This window comes from Kogia breviceps, chromosome 9, assembly GCF_026419965.1.
Source record: "Kogia breviceps isolate mKogBre1 chromosome 9, mKogBre1 haplotype 1, whole genome shotgun sequence".
NCBI classification, from domain to species: domain Eukaryota; kingdom Metazoa; phylum Chordata; class Mammalia; order Artiodactyla; family Physeteridae; genus Kogia; species Kogia breviceps.
The window spans coordinates 97,622,088-97,640,202 of NC_081318.1; the positions used below are offsets into that span (position 1 = coordinate 97,622,088).

The following is an 18,115-nucleotide window of genomic DNA, read 5'->3' on the forward strand; positions in this document are numbered from 1 at the left end:
AGAAAACTGTAGAAATTCACAGCAAAATTTTCCACCACTTTACTCTCAACTGCTGTGGAAATGCAACTCACAGCTCATATACTATTCAGCCAGCCCCTTGTGCAGCTTAAACACTAGCAGTGGAAGATTATTAAAATGTATACTGATTTTCAAAATTATAAACAGTAACTTCAATTACAAATTAAAAACCTAGCACATATTTTTTAAATGCACATCACTAACATTCCTAAAATAATGGAAATAGGTAATCAATATTTTAATAATTCAGTGATTTGCAATATGTCTTCTGTTTTGTTAAGAGATATAGAATCCAGCCACTTTATATACTCATCTAAAAAAAAGGTTTCTTCAATGTGTTCCTCAATATTGAAAATAGAAAATTATTCATAAGTAACCAAAATTAATAGAAATTTAAATTTAAAGTAACATTTTGTTATCTACACCATTGTTTTTAATTCTTTTGACAGCATACCTTAAAATAATTTAGCTCTGTAACTTATGAAGACATGTAATTAACTTCCTTTTTCCTTTACCAATATATTTACCCAATAACATTAGCATACAGCTGCATACAACATTAGGGTATAGCAATCCACTAAAAGTACCCATGTTAAAAACAGAAACAGCAGTTGAAATAAAATATGATGGCACATGATCAGTACATATCTACTGAGCAAAACGGGTTACCAGAGGTGAAGACTTAATAGTAATATCAAAAGTAAGGCAAATGATTAAATCTTTTCACACTGAGACTCTACTAATAGCAGTGGAATTTTAAAAAAAAATTGTAGGGTGTAATCACCTTAAATCAAGCTTTATTAATATTCTGAATGAATGAATGAAGTGAACACCTGAATGAATGACTACTGCAGTCATAATAACATTTAACACCTTGAGATGTTCACAACAATTTGGAATACACAGAGAAGATGACTTGAATACAAACAAACTAGTTGAAATTCAATGTGGTTCACAGTAAAGATGCAGTGCCTTTCTATTTGTAGAACAAAGAATCTCAACCAAAAACATATATAACAACTAAAATATTTTCAAGTGCAATTATCCAAGGCTTTAAAAAGAATATATACATTTTACTGTCTAATTCTTTCTCCCCCCCCCCAACACCACCACCCTATATCTTTTTAATGTTTGGCATAAGTGATCAGCAAACCAGAATAGAATATGCATTTTTTAAGACTAATTTACTCCTGTTCTATTTAAGAGCAACACACAACCACTTATAACTATAGCCTTTTAAAAAAGCATCCTATATAAAACAGTGGGGGGGGGAGGAAATCCCTGCTATACATATGAAGCACAATTTAAGCCCAATACAACTGACCAATCAAAATTAGTGAATGCACTGCATCTCTCTGCAGTGGAGAGAAGCCACAAGGTAGGCTGTCATTCTGCAAAAGCTGCCCAGAAGAGGCTTTCCTCTGAAAAGCAGTGCCATTCCTTTTTAGAAAGACTGAATCTAAGTGTTGTCTCTGGAGACAAGAAGCCTTCAGTATGTTAAATTACTTTCATTATGTATTTTCAGATGCTTATTGATTCCACAGTAGGAAGAGTGAGAGACTGCAGCAGCCTCCAAGCAGCACTACATGTTCCATACATTAGCAGCACTGCTGAAACAATGGCACAGTACAGACACACATTTTCATTAAGATCTTTTTCGAAGAGGTGTTTGTGACCCTCTTCCCCCAGTCCTCTACTAACCAGTGAACAAAATGAATCAATCAAAACTGGAAACGCTTCAACTACATCAAGAATTTATCAAATCTTTAGCAGAGGTAAGATGTGTTCCTTATTATAGTATTCAGCTGCTTTTGAACCAGCATAGTGGGGTAAAATTACTTTGAAAAATTTCAGCCTAAATTTTAAGAGTTTATTTGCTTAATTCTACTTATTGCTAAACATGTATCTTTTAGATCTATTTATTTTAAGACATATGTTTTAAACGTAATTTTTTAGGATGCAATGTTAAATACAAAGAATATTCTTTGTTGAATCACTCTGAAGATAGATATCAGCTTTTTAAGTCACTTCAGATATCCTAAATATCCTTAATGTCATCAGTAGTCTTTCTGAAGTGTTCAAAAGATGCTTATATTTCTTGGAAGAATCAGGTTTACTATTTAGCTATTATTTATTACTCAATTTTAGGTTTATTATTGGGCATGTTCACTGAAAATTATTTAATTTGCAGTCACCTTTTACATAACCCTTTACATTTCAATTACACAAACAGTTCATCAATGGAAATTTATAGTGTTTTATCATGGAATCTGTTTTAATCAGTTAAAATTCAACCCATGTGCTAATAAGCAAGCGACAATATTTTACAGCAGGAAATACTGTAAAATTTATTATAAAGATAAGAGGGAATGACAGTATGTTTAATGTATGTTAATTGCTCATAATCTCCGAAAATACAGGTTAACTTCTAAAATGAGAGCAGAAATTGGTTTAAAAAAATACAGCTTTTCTTTCATGGTAGTATTTGTAATGTTAACTCTATTACTAAATATTATATTTACAGTCTTTGTTAGGAAAAGAGAATATTTAAAGAAACCATTAAATTTATGCATAAGCTATGGCTCTAATAATACAGTTTGCTTACTTTGATAACAAATACTGTGTATGGTGTTAAATAAACACAACTAAAGTAACTTTCAATTAACAGGAAATTATTAGGAACCTTATTCCTTAACCATTTTTTTTTTCTTTTTCACAAGGGCCCAAAGCAGCTAATTTAGTATTTACAACTGACAATATGAAGAATACAGCTGACCCATCACCTCTCTAGCTGTCTGAACCACAAACTGCAGGATATTCTTGCAGCAATGATTTTAAGACATTAAGGAGTTAAAACCAGAGAATATAGGTCTACATTACTGCTGGGATATAACACATCGACAGTAACCATCCTAAGAAGATGCTATATAAAACAGCCACAAAATAAAAATATAACTGTAAAAGCCTGAAAACAAAATGGTGAGCACTTTTAAAGGGGGAGTTTATACTTTAACCAAAATTGTGGAGCCACCGATTCTTGAAGCAACAATGAAACATGGATTGCCAAGAGAATGACATACATTACCAGCAAGCTAAATGAAGCTTTAGCAAGTATTTTTCTGCGCTAAATATTCAGATATTCGTATCAATTGATATTACTAAAGGATTTTTCCATCTGAGTTTCATGACCAATTATGTATCCTCTTCTAATGAAAACAAACCAAATTAAATAGCAGATGGTTTTTATCAAGAGAACATGGACTGGACTTATAACCAAGTTATGTGACCAAGAAATCATTTCAATATAATGAGGACTGCTATAGAAACAGATTTACATTTGTAACAAAAGGATGTCTAAGTACATTTTAGAAGCTAGAAACCTTATGTTTCTTTTGTTTTCACATGTTCTGGAAAATAAAGAGACATCATCACATATTCTCTCAAAGGGAAACAATTCCTATCATTTGAGGAAGTTTCTCTCGGTCGTGACTTTTTAAGGCAAAACAAACACAAGTATTTTGTACTGGTCTTTAGAAATTCATCAGCCAACTAAATCTCACAATTCATGCAGTTGAAGTATTGGAGAGAAAAATGAAAGAATTCCTACAAGACATGAAATAAAACACAGCTACTTCACTGTTGTCAGGTAAAAACTCATGTACAAATCTGTTAATGACATCATGTATATCATATTGTGAAAAACTGCTGTAGTGAGCCAAAAGGCCCATAAGGCAACAGCAAACAGGTAGGTCAGAAGATGCATGCACCCCACGACACTGTTTAACATTTACAAGAAAAAGAATCTTGCTCTAGAGTAGATGCATTTTCCTTAATTATCATCTAAATTGACACTTCTGCTTTATTTAATTCTAAATCTAACTGATGTGACAAAGACCTGATGTTTAATCTGTCAGTTCAGAAAATTTGGCACACTTTAAAATTTTCCATTTTTATAGGATTTCAATGCTGGCTAAGACCTTCACTTACTCAAATATATGCCTTTAGTAAGCTCAAAAGAAATTAATAATGTTAGCATTTGTGTTTCTGAAACACTACCTTTAAAAAAAATGCATAAATAAAACTATATTCTAAAACTTGTCAAAGGTTACATCAAGTGAAAGGCTAACATGAGTTCTAAAAATTATTAGTTTTTATCATTTGTTATGATTTTGCAGGCAAAATGCTGTACTTGAAATGTGAAATATAGTTGGTTGTATGATTTTATATTTTAACTAGATATACTAATTACTGACATTTTAGCCCAGCAAATCAGACATTATTTTTATAAATTACTCTAAACTTCTATATAGTAAAACATAGACATGCATGAATTAGCAAGAGTTTGGTTTTTTTCTTTTAATTTTCCTCAAAATGATATATACGCTGGGTGATTTACACAAAAGGTTTCACAGGAAATGTGTAACTTTAATAGATTCCTCAGAAAATGGGCTTCAGATACTCCTTTTCCCTAAAATTTCATTTTTTGCTTTAAAAATTCTGTTTAATAAAATCAACTGATGCATTCTTTTAAACCACCTTAAAATGGCTATTTCTTAATATGATATTAAATTTCACTTTTCTCCTTCTACAAGATATGAAAGGGTGTGGTCACAAAATAAATCATTCATTCATAAGAGTGATTAGTGCTCTTTTACTAAGGTCTGTGGTGTTTTACTTCAAAATAATGTCCTTTTTATCCAATTTTTGCAAGTTTGACTGTTATAAAGTTCAGTGAGCACTCTCACTGAAAGTGAAATAGGAAATATTTATCATTTGCCTACTTCAGTGGGAAATAACTCCAGATATCCCCAAACACACTGTTGACTGCTAAACATGAATTTCAATCAAGAACAAGGACAAAGTGGTTTAAAACAAACTAGTGCTCTGTGCCATTTGTCATTTTAAGTGAACATTTGTCCTGTTCATTTGAAATCTCATGGGAATAATTACACCTACACTAATTGTGCCACAACTTGTTAAAATAGCATTTATTTTCCACCTACTCACAACATTTTAAAATGAAATCTTGAAACACTGGGCTAAAATTAGTTTTGCATACTGGGTAGTTTTATTATACAAAAATATACTGTATCTCAAATAATAACCTTGAAAAACCCAAATAAGGAAAACCTTTTGAGTTTATTAAACAATTGTGAACTATATAGGAACAATCCCCAGTACAGTTATTTCTTCAAATGGGGAACCCAATTTCCTTTTACATCAGAACAATGCAAACCTTGATGTTTCCTAATTCTACATTTTCCATTAATAGTTTATAAATTTAAAAATTAAACTAAGTACACAATAAAAAAATTTTTTTACAAAGAACACAGGTTTTGTACGTCATTTAAATTGCCAAATATCAAATAGTTTATTCTATTTCACTTTCTAGGGAAAAAACCAACTGCTCCAAAAGAATGTGTTTTTCTCCCATTCTGGAAATCAACATGCAGTCTGAATCTAACATTACAGTGCGAGATGACATTGATGACATCAACACCAATATGTACCAACCACTATCATATCCATTAAGCTTTCAAGTGTCTCTCACCGGATTTCTTATGTTAGAAATTGTGTTGGGACTTGGCAGCAACCTCACCGTACTGGTACTTTACTGCATGAAATCCAACTTAATCAACTCTGTCAGTAACATTATTACGATGAATCTTCATGTACTTGATGTAATCATTTGTGTGGGATGTATTCCTCTAACTATAGTTATCCTTCTGCTTTCACTGGAGAGTAACACTGCTCTCATCTGCTGTTTCCATGAGGCCTGTGTATCTTTTACAAGTGTCTCAACAGCAATCAACGTTTTTGCTATCACTTTGGACAGATATGACATCTCTGTAAAGCCTGCAAACCGAATTCTGACAATGGGCAGAGCTGTAATGCTAATGATATCCATTTGGATTTTTTCATTTTTCTCCTTCCTGATTCCCTTTATTGAGGTAAATTTTTTCAGCCTTCAAAGTGGAAATACATGGGAAAACAAGACACTTTTGTGTGTCAGTACGAATGAATACTACACTGAACTGGGAATGTATTATCACCTGCTAGTACAGATCCCAATATTCTTTTTCACTGTCATAGTAATGTTAATCACATACACCAAAATACTTCAGGCTCTCAATATTCGAATAGGCACAAGATTCTCAACAGGGCAGAAGAAGAAAGCAAGAAAGAAAAAGACGATTTCTCTAACCACACAACACGAGACTACAGACATGTCACAAAGCAGTGGTGGGAGAAATGTAGTCTTTGGTGTTAGAACTTCAGTCTCTGTAATAATTGCCCTCCGGCGAGCTATGAAACGACACCGTGAACGACGAGAAAGGCAAAAGAGAGTCTTCAAAATGTCTTTATTGATTATTTCTACATTTCTTCTCTGCTGGACACCAATTTCTGTTTTAAATACCACCATTTTATGTTTAGGCCCAAGTGACCTTTTAGTAAAATTAAGGTTGTGTTTTCTAGTCATGGGTTATGGAACAACTATATTTCATCCTCTATTATATGCATTTACTAGACAAAAATTTCAAAAGGTCTTGAAAAGTAAAATGAAAAAGCGAGTTGTTTCCATAGTAGAAGCTGATCCCATGCCTAATAATGCTGTAATACACAACTCTTGGATAGATCCTAAAAGAAACAAAAAAATTACCTTTGAAGATAGTGAAATAAGAGAAAAATGTTTAGTACCTCAGGTTGTCACAGACTAGGGAAAAGGCTAAGTTTCACCAAACCCACATTCAGAAGTTTTAAATTTAAATTGTAAAAAATTACTGCCAAATATAAGAAAAACATTTTAAGTACTGGTTATGTTGTAAATTTTCAATGTAAATGTCAAGATTAGATTCGGTCATATATATTCAATTTCTTCATTACTTAATGTATCTGTTGCATGGCAGTTTGTTAAGGTAATATCATGTGTATATTTTGTCAATATTATGTCCATCAGAAGATATTTATGTAAGTCATATTTTCTAAAGAATAAATACATAGCCTTAAAACACTGTATAACTTTAAAATATAACTGACACAGGTATCCTTGCTTTTTTTTTTTTTATATAAAGTGTATTGTTTCTAAGCCACAAACTATAGATATATTTATATGTTAACAACTGGAATAGCATTTTAACATAAAAACCAAAATTATGGGCTCTAAGCAACCAAAATGACCCAGGATTTTCTATACCACTATATTATGTTTTTTAGCATAGTCTACTTGCTATAATATTTGATGCATCAAAAATAATGAACTATATATGAAACTTTATCCTTTTTGGAATGTAGTAAATTGTAGGATTTATCAGGATTTTAAAATTCAAGAAGCAAAAAACAAACAATCATGTATATGCAAATCAAGATAGGGAAACTTTTGAAATTCAAGTTTATTATGAAAAAGAGACTGATTTTCTAAGATCAAGGGCACTATGCCTATAATATACAAATGAACTGACTAAAAGGAAGGAAGAAAACTAAAGCTTCTTTCCTCCTTCCTCACTTTGGTTGAGTTAAGCCAAATGCTCTGGATTAATACAGTATACTGGCAAAAACCAGTGCATTAAAATAAACAGACATCCTAACTTTATTCAAGTCAGCCTTTTTGTATAACAGAAGGTAAGTACTAAAATCTGAATACAAGGAAGGAAAAAAAAAAAAGACTTTATGTCATAGAAAAGCCAACTATTTCTAATTGTAGAAACATAGCAACTTCAGAGTAATACAATTTACACAATGTTCCTACACTATCAGAGCTCCCAAGTGTTTCCAAATACAGTAGTCCTTTTCAACTCTCAAAATCATTAAAGTGGCAATAAATCTTGTGAAGTTTTTTACTCTACACCACTTAATTAAATTTAAAGCATTTTGCCTCCAATCCCCAATTTATGTTAGAAAACTGTGAAATTACTAATCCTAACTGTAGATATCAGGTTTGAGAATCTCATATCACACAAGTATTTTCCAATTGTTATAATCTAATAATCTATCGATGAGTGCTAATTATCACTGTACCTGAAAAACAGCAATAAGTTATTTAAAGTAGGCAAATACTTGCTCCCTTGTAATTGGTTAACCGGACAATTCTTTATTCTGTTTTTTTCATACTGTATTCACTAAATCAAGTAGCAACTCATTTTTAAATAAAAAATTTTTATGTCAAACAATTCAGTAATAATCTCTCATTGAAAGAAACATGTTTTCATTAGGTGGTCTTCTATAATTAAAAATTAAATGTTGGACTGTGAAGAAAACAACCAATTCAATAATATACCACTTATATGTAAATAAATGAAATTCATCCAATTTAGTTTACTGAATACCTTATCCCTTGGGAAAACGAGCACCATGCAATAGCAGGAATTCACTGAGGTTTACATGACAAATTTAATAGTGATATATTTCTGATAATAATGTTACGTTGACATAATGTCAAATCTTGGCAAAGAAGCGGTTTCCTCCTGCCTTACTCTGTATTCTTTTATGGAATTAAAGAAATGCTTCAATTTGACAAAATGTAGCATAAACAACTAAGAGTTATTTTTTGAAAACTTAAAGAGAAATTAGGATTGCATAAAGACATTAAGAAAATTTTCATTCGACAAATATATTTAGCACAGAATATCTCCTAATATATTCATTTAAAAATTTTTAAATAATTTTGTACTTGGATTTCTGAGCATAAATATTTTAATATTTAGCTTTATAATCTTAATAAAAATTAGACTATTTTTAGAAAAGTCTTCATGTTAAGAAAAATCATTTGTGTTCTAAATATTTTTCACCTTCAAGTCTATAAATATGTCAAAGAACTCAGTTTAAAAACATTTTTCTAATAAATCTGCCTAAACTGCGTTCATGCCCTCTTGTTCTCTGCAATAAGAAATCTAACAAAATAAAAAATAAATAGCAAATATTATAATGTTGCCCTCTAAGCTGTTACTACTTTTACACTTGACACTGGAACTATTTAACAAGCATTTCTGCCCACCTGTAATGATCTTTCAGACATACAAAAGTGCACCCACTGGTTTACAACAAAGAATATTCATATTTACCAGATAACCTCTAATAGCTTTTCAGTGTTAAATAATATGTAAACCAAAATAACATTTATGTTAAAAGCTCAGCTTTTAAAAACAAGTCACAAATATGTTTGCAATTACTGATCTCAGCTTAAAGGAGAGAATGAGAAGCTTAGATAACTTCTTATTTAAATGTTGTTCAATGAAAAGGTGAAATATTTTTATTTTTCTTATGAAGGCCCTTAACACAATGTGTAAATTTTTTACTTTATTTCAAATAATTTTACCAAAAAAGCATTAATGCTAATTTTTCATGTTAGAATGAAATTTTTAAATGCAAAAGCAATAGAGGTAACAATACATTCAATATGGGATCTTCTTAAAATCATATTTTTCTATCCATATGCCACAAATAATATCAATTTCTATATAGCTAACTGGGTTAGTTCTTGAAAACTACTGAAATAAGAACTACTCTTTTAAAAACTAACCAAAGATGAGCTCAACAGATATGGAACTGTTGTTCTCTCTTTCGTTTCCTCATTTAAGGTCATTGTTATTCTACCAACTAGTACCCAACTGATGTTCAGACGTATTAAAAATGAATTATTTACAATGACACTTTATTTTAAAATGCCATTCATAGCATTGAATAATTCTATACTTCTCCCCCATAATAAGTCAATTTTTAGGTATATGGTCTATTTTTAATCCCCCAAGTAAAATTATAGCAAAATCTCAGCTCTCTGGACATTAAAAAATCAAACTCTCATTTCACTGAGATTAGACTTAAACGTAAAAACCTAAAAGTATAAGAAAGGAAGTGCTTATTCGTAGGGCTTTATTCAACACAGTAATTTCAAGACTACTTTCCAAAGTCAATAAAACTTTTGGTTTTATAATATTTTATGATTGTACATTTCAGTGAGCTTTGTAATTCAATTAACATTTGAATCCTTACAAGGTAGAAGGCATTGTGGCTGATACTTATACGGCAGAAACGTATATATTACCCTCAGAGCTTAGAATCTAGAATCGAGGTAGTAAAAAGTATGGTAATACCTATGAAAAAAGCAGAATGTGGCAAATGTAAATTTAAAAGAATAAAGTTCTTAACAAACTTAATAAGAAAAGAATTATGTTAGATTTAAGAACAAGATAAACAAAAGCACTGTCGAGGAAAGCTACTAAAGCATATCTTGGAAAAAGTAAATTGTTCTCTTTAGAAGGAAAATAACACAGTAGGGAGAAGTTGATATGGTAAGTTAAATTAGAACCAAAAGACAGAGGTCTTAAATGCCAGCAGAGAAATCTGAGCAGAGGAATAACGCGATAAGAAATGAGCTACGGGAAAAAAAAAAAAAACAAACAGCAATATGTAGAAAGAGTTGATTGAGTAAGACACAGAAATGGGAAGCTGAGAAAGCAAAGAAAACACAGAGGATAGGAAGCTACTGCCATCACCTTGACAGGTAATGAAAGGCCTGGCAACAAGTGCTGGCAGTAGCTCTACAAAGGAGCATACAGATGTGAGAGGCAACGTCAATGCAGAATCAGTAGGGTATCCAACTGCCTAGAAAGCCAACTGTTATAAGAGTGAAGAATTAAAAATGATGGCCATAAAAAGACCACAAGAAATTAGATTTCCTCAATAATCTAAGAACTTTTTAAATTATGCTTTGAATAAAGTACATGGGTTAACAAGGGCAAAAACAAAAAGAATTTCTGGCAAAGCAGAAAATTCAATTAAGTAAAATAAACTACATTATTCAAGAATGTTCTAGTTGTTACAAATATTCAAAATGAAAACTCCTAATTGATGTTTTAAATTATCTACTTTATATTTCACATATTGGTTTATTCAGTTTTTCCATTAAACGCATTGTTTTCTTCTTTGGTAATTTTGCAATTATAAAAAACTATAAACAATGGCAAAATTCCAAGGTATACAAAGCAAAAAATATAAATATGATCCTTTGCTTCTTTCCTAATAATTTATTATAAATATCCATCCAACTCATTATATACATATCACTTCATTCGTTGTTAATGACTGCATAAGAATAATTTCTTAAAATTAAAAAATCATATAAGCAAAGTTTCTAAAAAAAATATTGATAAAATATCAAATACTTAAACCTTTTTCTATTATAATTAAATAGCTTCAAGATACACTTCAAGAAGGTAAGAAAGGTAACTTAGCAAACTGTGAAGCAGGTTCTTTTTCTAAATGGAAGTTAAAAGCAAGGGAAAAACCATAAAATAATCTATTTCTTTTCTTCCTTTCCACTCAGTAAGAAATATAAAAACTAGAGAAAACTTTTGAAACCTATTTTCTTTACATCTCAGAGATAGACACCTGTGTGAGATCCCTATGGGACTGGGGTGAAGTCAAAGAAAGCTAAACGTGAGATGACTAATAATAAATCTTAGGGAAGAGAGAAGCTCAGACCACAATGTAAACAAGAAATATAAGGAGATAATTAAACCCAGATAAGGCAGGAAAACGATCTAAAATACTCAGAGATGCTCAACTCTTAGAGAAATACAAAGAGAACACAGAACTGTGGGTTAGAGTTTACAAAAGAAAGCTAATTTGAAGACTTTTGCTAAAAAGCATTCCAAACAACGAAAGGATTAAAATAAAACCCAGACAACAGATAGACTGGACAGATTAGTAATATGATAACATATATTACATCATAAGTAGAATGAAAGAATATTATAACAAACATCTGGAACAGAGTAGTACTGAGATGTAGAAACAAAAGGAAAATTGGGTTCATCGTTAATAAGAAAGCTATCACCTTCAAAAGAATACTCATTTTTATGAGAGAAAAAGAGATGAGAAAATTTAACACAGTAATATTTCTCCCCAGCTCATGATAAAATAAGGTGTGAAAATAACCCTAAGTATCTCTACCCTTCTATTCACACTTTTGTGTTTTTTTTTTTTTTACAGACCTCTATAAGCTGTATCCATGGTTTTCAAGCATGACAGCTTTGTACTTCCACCAGCAAGTGGTAAAAAGCACTGTCGTTCCTATCAGGGCCACCAATATCAACTCCATACCAGTATCAAACCATGAAGCCTCAAGTAAGATAAAAAAGAAGAGCTGAGTCTTTCTGGGATCGAGGTCATTTTCCTCACCCTGCTTCCAAGAAAGCAATTATGTCATATTTCTGAGAGACATTAAGCAAGACAGACTACCAAAACACATCGACCCATATTTCAGGGAGAAAAGAAAAAGGAGCAAGAGAAGATAATAACGTTATGAGGAATCACTTTCCACTCAGACAGTTTTGGACATATAATAAGGGATGCAAAATGAAAAATTTTTAATTTAACATAAAAAATTTTAATGTTAATGCTAACAATGAGAGTTCTGGCCATATGAGACACAGACTGTAGGAATGAGAAATACATATGGGACTGATATATATACACAGCAGCCTTTAATATTATACACAATCCCATATGTCATACGGTATGTGGAATACTGATTGTGTAGAGAAGAACCAAAGATATGTATTTCACTCTAATATTGTTAATGCCTCACTCAGAACAGGCTGAAACGTAAAAAAATCAAACTACATAATCTACACTTAAACAATATTCTTCCCAATTCTTAAAAAGCTGCAGTCTTGGGCTTCCCTGGTGGCACATTGGTTGAGAATCTGCCTGCTAACGCAGGGGACACGGGTTCGAGCCCTAGTCTGGGAGGATCCCACATGCCGCGGAGCAACTAGGCCCGTGAGCCACAACTACTGAGCCTGCGCGCCTGGAGCCTATGCTCCGCAACAAGAGAGGCCGCGATAGTGAGTCGCCCCCGCTTGCCACAACTAGAGAAAGCCCTCGCACAGAAACGAAGACCCAACACAGCAAAAATAAATTAATTAATTAATAAACTCCTACCCCCAACATCTTATTTTTAAAAAAAAAAGCTGCAGTCTTTCTTTTGCTATTGAATTTTTTCTAAGTATCACTTCTTACAAGCAACAAAATGCTAGCAAACTGTAGCTACCTAAATTCATAAAACTGTCTTTAATACACACAATAAAATAATGGTCTGTAATACTAATGTCACCTCTCATAATGCTTCCCCAAAAAAGTGACTGATAAATGCTAATGGATGAGTAAATATTTGTGAAATTGAAAGGAATAATTTTTAAACTTCTGGCCCTACGGAACCTTGTTTAGGAGAGAGTTCCTCAAACTACAGCCCACCTACATCAGAATCTCTATGGTGTCTGTTTGGAAACTGCAGTTTCTGGGCCCCACCTCTACATAAGGAGTCAGACCGCTATGGCTACAGCCCTGAACAATAAGTTTTAATAAGTACCCTCAGGTGATTTGTGTGCTAAAGCTTAAGAACCATTACTTTATATACCAGAAGACAGACTGTGTATCGAAGTGACAGACATTCAAGTAACTAATAAATGAAAAGATATAGAAGCAGCTCTGAGCTCAATTCAGGCCACAGTGCCTTCTTAAGGAAAAAATTTTTAAGCTTACTTCATTTTAACTAATATAATTTTAATTGAACCACATATACTATAGTTCAGCAGGACATCTGTTTCCTTAAGAAATAAAATTCTATCTTCTAAAAAGAAGTTACCTAGGCAAAAGTTTCCTTTAAAAATCATACACTCAGAAGATAAAATAGTACTAAACATAAAGAAGATGACACTATAAAGTGTTACTTTCACTTCATTCAGCCAAAATATTCTGTTAATTATAAACTGCACAACTACTGTTTGTTTATCATAATGTTATCTTATTCTGACCAGAAGGTAAGCACTATACTTGCATATTTTTGCTCATTTCAATACAAAACTTATTACTTCTAAAATAAGTTCACAGGGAAAATACTAAAAAACTCTATTTTGTGTTTCTTTTGAACAGATGTCACTCAAGTTAGGTAGATGGTTTGAGTCAAATATTTTTCCTTTATTATTGTAATTTCCTTTGTTTGTGCCATCAACACAATTTAGGAAATATTCAGCTACTCTTTGGTAATTTATGACAACTTTAATTTCCTATTCTGTTTTATAACAGTTTAAGTAACACTGGTATTCAGTGTTACTTAAATACTTCAAATGGCATTACAGAAGCACTACTCTGGGAACATTTCTTATTAACCCTGTCACTAAGAATTCTTTCCAACAACATTGATATTATCTTGTAGTAGCGATTCTTTTGCTTTTTAGCATTTTCACTTAATCATAGAACCAATAGAACCATAGAGTGAGTCAGTATTATTGAAAATGGGCTACTAGTGAATACAATTTAAATATATAAAGAAAATAGTTTAGGTGATTGAATATAGCCACCTTACAGAAAAACATATGCCAAAAAATACATTTCAGATAAACAATGACTTTGGTATAGGGCTTCCTGAAGTCTCATAAATCCCCTGAAATTGTGTGCAAAATTTAATGTGTATCTGTATGCATGCTTTTTCTCTGGAGCAAACATCTACAAATTCAAAAAGATCCTCACAAGAGCATGTCGTCAAAAACTAAAACAAAAACTTTTCTTTTTAAAAATTATTATTATTTTTTTTAACCACACCACACGGCATGCGGCATCTTAGTTCCCCAACCGGGGATCGAACCCACGCCCCTTGCAGTGGAAGCGCACTGGACTGCCAGAGAAGTCCTTAAAACAAAAATTATTCTTAGTGTTAGGAAGAAAGTAGGAAAGCAAAATTGGTAAATATTAAACATAATTTATTTATAGCCTTCCTTATTCTAAGAAAAATATATGACAACTTTTAAAAGCATCCAATTTTAGATACAATTAAATTAAATCAGAAAATAAATATAATAAAATCAGAGCAAACAGAATGAAAAGAATGAGAAAAGTTAAATTAATACTGGTTTGAAATAAAGATGCAAAACATGTAGCATTATCTTGCATTCTTACAAGAGGTGAGTCAAAAATTGTTCCCTGTGCTTTCCATTAGGTCAGATAAAGAGAGAAAAGAGACTGATTACACAACTCAGCATTGCTAAAATAAAAATCCTCTAGCTGTTCAAAAGTACCAACTATTCTTAATACTGAGACCAGAAAGCACTGTCTTTCATGGATCATCTCAGAAAGTATGTAATGTGTAAATGATGTTTCTACAACAACTTTAAAGACAACCAAAATCTCATACGGTTGTTTCTTAGGTCCTTCAAAATACAAAAATGGCCACAACAACCTTACAGAAAAGACAACAAGAAGTTTCTTAAGGCTGATGGTTATAATTTTCCTCAATGTACAATAATGGCATCAAACTAAAAGAAAATTCAGTAAAAAGAATTATATGGGAATGAATAATATAACATTGTCCAGGTATAAAACCCTCTGCAATTCTGATTTAATCCTAGGATAGATTCTAGAATACTAAAGCAGTGGATCTCAACCATTTGGTACACATCTACAGGACTGATCAGACTGGATGCAAGAGAGAAATGGCACTTCCAAATGACAAGAAGACAGATGTTCTTAAAAACAAAACGAAAAGGCACCCAGGTAATTCTGATGTACTTATTCCTCTCACCCTCCTCACTCCCCAACTTTCAGAGATTACTAATTAACAAAATGGATAGGGTGATTAGCATTCAGAAACATCTTCCATAAATATTCTTTCTCAACGAAATTCTAGAAAAACTCATTGGCAGAGAAATGGTTAATTGCAAAACCCTAAACCTGGAGAGCCACCTGAGCTGAGGCAAAGACTAACATCAGGAGGCTTGCACTCCACCCTTGACAGCGATGGCTGGTAGGAAATTCCAAAATGACAAGTTAAAGAACTGAACTTTCATCAACTAATTTTAAGATAAATCTACTTTGCCCTAAATTTCTAGTCCTCATTAAAACATCTTCTACCTATCAATGATTCAAAGACACAGTTTGAACAGATACAATGAGCTAAAAAAAAAACCAAAAAAACAACTGTGCTTTCAACTACACGATAAAAGGCACCATATAAATATTTTATCACTGTTGTTAAATACAAGAAATAAGATATCACTACCATTTATATTAATAAATACACTTACTGGTTCTACAACACAACTAACTTCTCAAAATACGTAAACGTTTCTAAAATCTTACTGAGTAACATATGTCGCGGGATCTAGTAGGCAGATCACAAAATGCCAAGACAAAACTGGCAAGCAGCAATAACCATAAAATCCCAGTTACCAACATAAATAAGTCTGTTACCTTGTAAGCATTTTTTTAATCATAAAAGCACTTTTATAAGGTTCATTATAATAGCACTTAGCCCTCACTTACCCAAATCTGAACATTTCATAAAAGGTTTGGGCTGTAGGCACGTACAAAAGCAGCGGCGATAAGACAAATATGTCAACATCAATATCACCGGGCAAAATATAACTACAACAAGAGTACAAACAAAGAGCAATGGAGCACATGTCCCTGGAAAAGCTGCTGAAAGGAAATGGCACTTGAAATAAACTCTGACTGAGGACTAAGACTGGCTGATGGCCAGTAACAGGTGTAACTATAAAACTGTAAAAATTATACTAAAAAAAATCAAAGAATAAGATAAAATGAACTGAGAATTATACTTAAAGTCTATAAAGCAGAGTCAATTTACCTCTATTGTATAAAGAATACATACCTACCAACCCATACAGCCATAGGAAAATGGGCCAAGAACAAGTAACTCATCAATGAAAAACAAATGACACACACCACAGCAAAAACAAAATGCAAATTAGAGTAAGTTAAAAAACAAGTTAATATACTGTTTTTCACGTATGTGACCTGGCAAGTAATTTTTAAATGCTAATGTTTATTATGACAAAGTTGTAGGTATACTCTCTCACATTAGTACTAAAAGATATTTCATTTTGAAATATTAAGCAAAGCATTAAACATAACCTTTGACCAGGAAATTCAACTTCTTAAATTTATCCTAAGAAAACAATGGAATAATTGTACAAAAATGTATCTCGAAGCATGGTCATAAAAGGACAGTTATACTAGTAAATAATATTAAAATGACCAAAATAGTTAATAATAGTAGACTATTTACATAAATTACTGGAAAGTTTTCACCTGAATATTACCCAGCCATTACAATGATATAGATTAATGTTTATTAACATGGAAGGATGTCCATAATGTAATATTAAGTGCAAAAGAATATATACAATAGATATAGTAATGTACAAGTAAACAGTTGAGAGATTTCCCAAAATAAATCCATAGGTGAGACCTACCTACATGTTCTATTTTTCAGCAATTAATACATACCTGAACTTTCTAGTTTGCACAGTTAACATATATTATAATTTTACAAATTAAAAAATTATTCTATTAAACCACTGATAGTAGTATGACAGTAGTACTTAATTTTTTAAATAACACTAGAATTGATCTGATTATTCTGAAAAAATAAAAATATATAGCATATGGCAGGCCTTATGAAAATTCCTCCCTCAGCTACATTTAGGAACTTAATAGTCACCAAATATAAGCATAAAATCATATTATTAAATGAAACTTATACAAGTAAAACTGAGCCTTTGAAAGTCAAATTAATTGGTCACTAGGACGTATTTAAAATAGACATTTTTTTTCACAAAAGTACTGTCCAGATTGACACTGCTTTGTCAATATTCAGGTCTTGTTCAGTTTTATGTGACCTTTCATTTATGAGCATATTTTATAAAATACTCATTTCTCTGCCATATCTTGTAGAAATTTAAAAAGATGAAAACATATCATAGTTATTTAATTTTCTTGGTTTATTTTAAACCAAAATAGTAGTAGATAGCATTTTCTCCTTTCTTCCTCCTACAATCAAAACTATATATATTTTCCCAAGGTTAAAATAGTAAATATATGAAACATAACATTTTTCATTTTAAAAACCCTGGGGAACTCCATAAACACAGCATATTAATTGTGATTTCTCCACCCCTTGGTATGTTCCTTTTATAAGTTTTCTGATATTATCTTGTACTTTTAATTAGGCCAGGTTATCAAATCTAAAAAAAATTCATTAAGCTATATACTTGAGTTTGTACACCTCTTTTATACTTCA

General features: G+C 31.7%; 2 protein-coding genes across 5 annotated transcripts in view; one reads left to right on the forward strand and one right to left on the reverse strand.

The window, feature by feature from the left end:
* COG5 (component of oligomeric golgi complex 5) overlaps positions 1 to 18,115 on the reverse strand; it is a 270,936-nt gene that overhangs the window by 192,720 nt on the left and 60,101 nt on the right. The window lies entirely within an intron of this gene.
* GPR22 (G protein-coupled receptor 22) lies at positions 1,350 to 12,976 on the forward strand. 3 transcript variants are annotated; one of them, XR_010842289.1, is made up of 3 exons: positions 1,350 to 1,793; positions 2,739 to 3,664; positions 5,411 to 8,186. XR_010842289.1 is itself a non-coding variant. In XM_067042839.1 (2 exons), exon 2 carries the CDS (start codon positions 5,436 to 5,438, stop codon positions 6,735 to 6,737), a length of 1,302 nt encoding a protein of 433 aa, XP_066898940.1. In that variant the 5' UTR covers positions 3,575 to 3,664; positions 5,411 to 5,435; the 3' UTR covers positions 6,738 to 8,186. The 3 variants fall into 3 exon arrangements, 1 of the variants encoding a protein (XP_066898940.1); XR_010842291.1 differs by lacking the exon at positions 5,411 to 8,186 and adding an exon at positions 12,007 to 12,976 and having other exon boundaries at positions 1,704 to 1,793; XM_067042839.1 differs by lacking the exon at positions 1,350 to 1,793 and having other exon boundaries at positions 3,575 to 3,664.